At 44.0% G+C, this 8143-nt stretch overlaps 1 protein-coding gene across 6 annotated transcripts in view; it reads right to left on the bottom strand.

Annotated features, from left to right (window-relative positions):
* Positions 1-881: 881 nt before the first annotated feature.
* Positions 882-8143, bottom strand: part of LOC140732893 (uncharacterized) — a 41825-nt gene continuing 34563 nt past the window's right edge. For all 6 annotated transcript variants that reach the window (XM_073055560.1, XM_073055561.1, XM_073055558.1 and 3 more), the window contains one exon: positions 882-3276. In XM_073055560.1, the coding sequence (XP_072911661.1) occupies positions 2146-2880 (735 nt within the window). In that variant the 5' untranslated portion in view covers positions 2881-3276 and the 3' untranslated portion in view covers positions 882-2145. The remainder of the gene's footprint in view (positions 3277-8143) is intronic.

Here is an 8143-nt window from a genome sequence, read left to right as displayed (position 1 = left end):
ACGTATCTGGAATAGCAACAAGCAAAGAAAATAGAAAGTAGTGCGAAATAGGGAAAACCTTTGAGAAAATTTAGTTCAAGGCTTAGAAAACCTTCCAAACAGAGCTCAATATTTAACAAATACAACAAAGGCAATAAGCACTTCCATCAATACCGACATTGACTTTTTTTGATCTACTTTCTGCAAAGGCTGAGAAAAGACTGTCTCCCACCCCTATCCTCATCACATTCTAGAGGTTGTATTGAGAGCATCCTGAGCAGCTGCATCACTGCCTGCTTCAGAAATTGCACCATCTCGGATCGCAAGAGCCTGCAGCAGGTAGTGAGGTCAGCTGAGGGGATCATCGGGATCTCTCTTCCCGCCGTTACAGACATTTACACCACACGCTGCATCCACAAAGCTAACAGCATTGTGAAGGACCCCACGCACCCCTCATACAAACTCTTCTCCCCCCTGCCATCTGACAAAAGGTACCGAAGCATTTGGGCTCTCACGACCAGACTGGGCAACAACTTTTTCCCTCAAGCCATTAGACTCCTCAATACCCAGAGTCTAGACTGACACCAACCTACACACACACACACACACTCAACTGAACACCACTCCACTCCCTTTGCAAATTTTGCTCATTTTTCTAAATTCCTGCTAAAACATTTACATCATTTATTATTATATTGTAATTTGGCCTTTACTGTGCCTATTGCCTTGTTTATTAATTATTGTACTGTCTTGCACTGTTTTGTGCACTTTATGTAATCCTGTGTAGGTCTGTAGTCTCATGTAGTTTTGTGTTGTTTCATGTAGCAGAGGAACGTTGTTTCGTTTTTACTGTGTACTGTACCAGCAGTTTATGGTTGAAATGACAATAAAAACGACTTGACTAGAATATCTTGGTTCTGTTTTAATCAGTAAAATTTACAAAGATAAATAAGAACTGAAATGACAACTTTAGAAACAACTACTTACACACAATCCCACTTGGATTAACTCTACCTTGGGCAGAAGGAGGAAGAGAAATAACACACATGAAAAAAAAACATACAACAGTCAGATAAAACTTCTAACTATATATTTTCATCAAAAATGAACAGGATTCAGCACTCCATGTGTGTACAGTATATGCAATTGTGTTAAGAAATACAGACCAGAAAACTGAAATGAGAGGCCAACTCGGAAAAATGAATCATCACTCTGGAAGAAAACATTAACTAGTGGAATGAGTATGACCCTCCATGGGAGACATCCCAACGATCTGAGCAGACAAGATGTTGACAAGGAAGCATCGAGCACCTGACAGAGTTGGAGACCTCTTCCCAGAAACAGAGGGGTTCCTTACAGAAATACAGGACAAGGTAGTTAACAAAAGGGAAAAAATATCGAAAATACATAAAATGCAAACAAACAAGGCAGTAAGTGCAGAAAATGCCAGGAGAACCCAAACACAATCCAACACAATTCTGGGATCCTGCAGCAGTTTAACTCAATCTGATTACTTACACAGGTACAATCAAGTTGCAAATATCATTCACCAAAATCTTGCTTTAAAATACAAACTTATGAATGCCCTCCATCTCTTCATAAAGGCACCATAAATTCAAGCCTGATCCAGTTTTAGAGTCAAATATGATAATCAATACATCGTTACAGATAGGACAAGCTGTAATAGCCATCCAGATATAATATTACAGGAAAAACAAGCAGGAACTGAATTATTTTCTGTTAATCAGCTTCCAAATGTTGCTACTCTGTCATTCGTTGCCACGCCCTGCTGATGATTCCCTTCTCACCATATGTTCTTACCCCGACCATCGTCCAGAGCCCCAAACTCTGCCCTTGCAGACCTGCTTCTGGTTTCTGACCCTGCTCCATTGAAAATCCAACTAATGGTTTCCCATTCCGCTTTCAGACACGTATCCAGTATACAGTTTATTGAAACTTTCTCCCAAGTGTGAACCCAGTAGTATGTCACAAGGTTAGATGTCTGAGTGAATCGCTTCCCACATTCACAACAGGTGAACGGCCTCTCCCCAGTGTGAAACCGGTAGTATGTCATAAGGTTAGATGACTGAGTGAATCGCTTCCCACAGTCTGAGCAGGTGAACGGCCTCTCCCCAGTGTGAACTCAATGATGCACATTTGGTTGAATCACTTCCCAAAGTCTGAGCAGGTGATCAGCCTCTTCCCAGTGTGAACTCGCTGGTGTCTCTGTAGGTTGGATGACCAAGTGAATCCCTTCCCACATTCTGAGCAGGTGAATGGCCTCTCCCCAGTGTGAACTGACTGGTGTGCCAATAGTGTGGATGATCGAGTGAATCCCTTTCCACAATCTGGACAGGTGAAAGGCTTCTCCCCAGTGTGAAATCGCTGATGTCTATGAAGGTCAGATGATTGATGGAATCCCTTCCCACACACAGAGCAGGTGAACGGTCTCTCCCCAGTGTGAACTCGCTGGTGCATCTGTAGAAGAGATGACCGAGCAAAGCCCTTCCCACACTCTGAGCAGGTGAATGGCCTCTCCCCACTGTGAACTCGCTGGTGTGCCAGTAGTTCAGATGACTGAGTGAATCCCTTCCCACATTCTGAACAGGTGAACCGCCACTCCCCAGTGTGAACTGACTGGTGTGACAGTAGTGTGGATGACCGAGTGAATCCTTTTCCACAGTCTGAGCAGGTGAACGGCTTCTCCCCAGTGTGAACTCTCTGGTGTCTATGAAGATCGGATGATTGATGGAATCCCTTCTCACAGACTGAGCAGGTAAATGGTCTCTCCCCAGTGTGAACTCGCTGGTGCATCTGTAGATGAGATGACCGAGCGAATCCCTTCCCACATTCACAGCAGGTGAACGGCCTCTCCCCAGTGAGAACTCGCTGGTGAGCCATTAGGTCAGATGACCGAGTGAATCCTTCCCCACAAATTCAGCAGATGACCAGCCTCTGCCCAGTGTGAACTGACTGGTGTGTCCACAGGTGGGAAGACTGACTGAATCACTTCTCACACACAATGTCCTTGTCCCAGTGGGAACTTGCTGATGTACCTTCAGTTGTGATAACAGAGTGAATCCATTGCCACAGTCTGAGCAGATGAATGGGTCCCCCTGTGTAAACTGACAGGCGCGCCAGTCAGTCAGATGATCGAGTGGATCCCTCCCCACAGTCTGAGAAGGAAGGATGATCGAGTGAATCCCTTGCTCCACTTCTTAAATATCTGGACAGAGACAGCAAAACTGGTGTGTTCTGTTCGAGATTCCCGTAGACAAATTCCTTGTCATTTTTAACCTGTAAAAAGATTTACAAAATCCATCAATTGGTGTAGGACAACATTTCAGATGAGATCACTTGAGTTGTCAAGGTGTGATCTGACATCACACTGTTACAGTGAAGTTCAACCCAAGTTGGAGAAAGAAATCATCTTCTAACTGGGCACAGTGCTGGTATCTGGAATGACCATCAAACTCTCTGATGCTCTTCCTGTCTCTATAAGAAAGGGGCATTTCTGCCATCTCCAATCTGTGACCTGGCTCAGTTTGACTCTCTCCATTGGTATTATTCCTTGTTCCCACTGAGCTGCATGGGTTCCTGGCCCCACAGTAACTGAAACACTCTTACACAAATTGCCTTTGTTAATGTGCAGCTGGGATTTTCTTTTATGTACCGTTAATTTAAAGTGCCACAGTTTTAATGCCATGTAAATATCTCCTCTTCAGATGTATGGTTGGTCAGCACAACTGTTAAAAGGAATTAGAGTGAATATTAGTATTATTTAAGGTTCTTGTCACAGTCATGGAAAAGAACAACACTGAAACAGACCCCTTTGGCCCATCTAGTTGGTGCTGAACTATTTAAACTTTCTACTCCCGTACCCCTTCCATCCAGCTACATATACAAACCTCCAACATGTTGCAATCGAGCTCACCTGCACCACTTGTGCTGGCTGCTCATTCCACACCCGGATGATCGTCTGTGTGAAGAAGTTTCCCCTCATGTTCCCCTTAATGTTTCACCTTTCACCTTTAACCCATGGCCTCTGGTTATAGTCCCACACCATCTCAGAGGTAAAAGCCAGCTTGCTTTTACCCTATCTGTACCCTCTTAACTGTGGTATACCTCCATCAAATCTCCCTCCAATCTTCTATGTTCCAAGGAATAAAGCCCTGACCAGTTCAATATTTCCTTTTAACCCAAGTCCTCCAGACCTGGCAACGTCCTTGTGAATTTTCCTTGAAATCATTCAACCTCTTTTACTTCTTTCCTGTCGGTTGGTGACCAAAACTGCACACAATACTACAAATTAGGCCTCACCAATGTCTTGTACAAAGTCAACATAACATCCATCTCCTGTACTCAGTACTTTGGTTTATGAAGGAGAATGAGCCAAAATCTTTCTTTCCGTCCCTATCGAACTGTGACACCACTTTCAGTGAAATATAGACCTGCATTCCCAGATCCCTTTCTTCAACAACACTCCTCAGTGCCCGACCAGTCACTGTGTAAGACCCACCCTGGTAGGTCCTACCAAAGTGCAACACCTCACACTTGTGAGCTTTAAATTCCATTTTCCATTTCTCAACCCATTTTTCCAGCGGCTCCAGATCACACTGCAAGCCGATAGTCTCCTCGCTGTCCACGACTCTCCCAGTCTTCGTGTCATCCACAAATTTGCTGATCTGGTTGACCACTCTATCATCCAGACGACTGATATAGATGACAAACAACAGATCCAGCACTGATCCCTATGGCACACCACTAGTCACAGGCCTCCAGTCAGAGAGGCCACCATCTGCTACCACACTCTGGCTTCTCCCAAAGACAGTGTCTCATCCAATTTACTATCTCATCTTGAATGCTGAGTGACTGAACTTTCTTGACCAGCTTCCCTTATGAGACTTTGTCAAGTGCCTTGCTAAAGCCCAGTAGACAACATCCACTGCCTTGCCCTCAGTCACTTTCTTGATGATTTCCTCGAGAAACGCTGTAAGATTGGTTAGACATGACCTACCATGCACAAACACATGCTGCCTATCCTTAATCAGTCCACATCTATCCAAATACTTATATATCCGGTCCCTGCACATACGTTCCAATAACTTTCCCACTACTGATGTCAAGCTCACTAACGTATAAATTCCTAGTTTATTTTTAGAGCCGTTCTTGAACAGCGGAACAACATTGGCTGTCCTCCGATCCTCCAGTACCTCAGCTGTCACTGAGGATGATTCAAATATCTGAGCTTGGGCCCCGACAATTTTTGCACTTGTCTTCCGCAGGGTCTCAGGGAACAACTTGTCAGGTGCTGGGGATTTATCCACGCTAATGTGCCTTCAGACAGCAAACACCTCCACCTCTGTAATCTGTACAGGGTCCATGAAGTTGATGCTGCTTTGCCTCACTTCTACAGATTCTGTGTCCATCTCCTGAGTAAATACGATGCAAAAATAAAATCTTCCCCATCTATTTTGTCTCCTCATATGGATTACCATTCTGATCTTCCAGAGAATTAATTTTGTCCTTTGCCATCTTTTTGCTCTTAACATATCTGTAGAATCCCTGAGGATTCTCCTTCACCTTGTCTGCTGGGGCAAACTCATGCCTTCTTTTATTTCTTTCATAAGTTTTCGCTTTAATTTCCTGCACTTCATAAATACCCCATTTGTTCCTATTTGCCTGTACCTGGTATGCATCTCCTTTTTATTGATCTGAGAGATGAAAGACAAAGGGGTGATTGAGCTGCATGATGGGAGGTGAGGGGGGGGGGGGGTGTTAACTAAAGTTGCAGGGGGAAAGAGAGCCTGAATAGCAGAGCAGATAGTGGAGAGGTTGTGGAGACAGATGTTGTTCAGACCTCAGACAAGGTCAGGAATGAAAATCGTTGAGCATGGTGCAGTGAATATGCTGAGCCCTGTATATTTCAATACAAGGAGCAGCGTAGGAAAGGCGGATGTGTTCAGGGCATGGATCAACACCTGGAATTATGACACTAGGATCTGGGAACTGTGGACTGGGACAGGCTGCTTTATGGCAAAGAAGTGCTTGGTAAATGGGAGGCCTTGAAAGTGAAATTTTGAAAGTAAAAAGCAGGTATGTGCTTGTCAGAATAAAAGGTAAAGATAGAAACTGTAGGGAACCTTGGTTTGCAAAAGATATTGAGACCCTGGTGAAGTACAAAACGGAGTTGCATAACAGGGACAGACAGGTAGGTTCTTATGGAGTATAAGAAATGCAAGAGAACACATAAGAAATAAATCAGGATGGCTAAAAGAAGACACGAGGTTGCTATCAGAAAAGATGAAGGATAATCCTCAGAGATTCTAGACATAGATTAAGAGCAGAAGGACTGCAAGGCACAAAGTTGGTCCTCTGGAAGACCGGAAAGGCAATCCACATGTGGGGAGATCATGTGCAGATGGGGGAGATCTTAAATATTTTCTCAACTCTATTTACTCAGGAGATGGACACAAGGTCTATGGGAGTGTTGAAAAGCGGCATTAAAATCGCGGTCCCTGTACAGATTGAAGAAGAGGAGATGTTTGCTATCCTGAGGCAGATTAGGTTGGATAAATCTCCAGGGCATGACAAGGTCCTCCCTCGGACCCCATGGGAGGCAAGTGCAGAAATTGTCGGCCCCTAGCAGAGATAATTAAATCATCCTTAGTGATGGGGGAGTTATCAGAGGATTGTAGGATAGCCAAAGTTACCTCGCTGTTCAACATAGATATCTACAGCATACTCCAGGCCATTCAGCCCACGATGTTGTGCCAACCACGTAACTTACTCTAGAAACTGCCTAGAATTTCCCTCCTGCATAGCCCTCTATTTCTCTAAGCTCCATGTATGTATCCAAGAGGCTGCTGAGAGACCTCATTGTATCTGCCTCAACCACCACTACTGGCAGTGCATTCCACACGCCCACCAATCTCTGTGTAATAAAACTTACCCCGGACACCCCCTTGGTATCCATTTCCAAGCACTTTAAGACTAAGCCCCCACGTGTTAACCATTTCAACCCTGGGAAAAACCCTCTGGCTATCCACGCAATCAATGCCCCTCATCATCTTATGCACCTAAACAAGGCTCTAAACATAAACAAGGAAATTATACATTGCTTTGAGGATTTGTTAGAAGTATACAAAATTATGAGAGTATAGATACGGTAAATGTAAGCAGTTTTCTCCACTGAGGTTGGATGGGATGACAACCAGAGGTCATGGGTAAATGGAGAAGGTGAAAATTTAACGGAACATGTGGAAAAGCTCTTTAATGAAATGGTTGTGAGAGTGTGGAATGAGACGTCAGCACAAGTGGTGCATGTGAGCTCGGTTTCACCATTTAAAAGAAGTTTGGAAGGGATCCTGGATGGTCGGGGTATGGAGGGCGATGGTCCTGGTGCAGGTGGTTGCATTAGACAGCTCAAATGTTTTTTCAGCATTGACTAGATGGGCCAAACAGCCTGTTTCTGTACTGAACTTCTCCATGTTTCTGTGACAGAGAAGCTGTCCAAACTTGTTTGGAAGGGAAAAGGTAGGAGTGACAATGGAGCAGCAATGGCTGGAATTCCTGGCAGCAATTTGGGAGCCGAGTGATCGATACATCCCAAAGAAGTGGAAGCATTGGAAAAGCAGGAGGACACAACCGTGGCTGAAATGAGAAGCCAAAGCCAACATAAAAACCAAAGAGAGGGCAAATAAGAGAAAAAACTATTGGGAAGCTTTTAGAAACCAACAGAAGATGACTAAAAGAAAAGTCAGGTGAACTCAGGGTGTGGAATTATGATATTGTAGTCATTAACGAGTCTTGGTAGCACCCAATAGTCTGAGACATTTCGAGGAACAAAATATCCAGGGCCTCAATATCTCTTGAAACCCCAGGTTCCCTGCACCAGTTACCTTTCAACTTTTGTTCTGGCAGGCACATACAAACTCTACACCCTCAACGGTTGTTGGAAAAAGTGGATGTATTTGAAAATTTTAGCAGACGAAATAATATTAAGATCGTTGGACTTAAAGAAGGTATCGAGGGAGAGGATCCAATAAATTTTTTTCAAAAATGGATTCCGGAAATTTTGGAAATGGAAGAAGGAACCCAGTTAATTGAAATTGAAAGGGCTCACGGAGCCTTAAGATCAAGACCTCAAGTTGATCAAAACCCA

This window comes from Hemitrygon akajei, chromosome 9 (assembly GCF_048418815.1).
Source record: "Hemitrygon akajei chromosome 9, sHemAka1.3, whole genome shotgun sequence".
NCBI classification, from domain to species: Eukaryota; Metazoa; Chordata; class Chondrichthyes; order Myliobatiformes; family Dasyatidae; genus Hemitrygon; species Hemitrygon akajei.
Note: the sequence above shows the minus strand (reverse complement) of the source record. Positions and strands in the feature narration are given on the sequence as shown.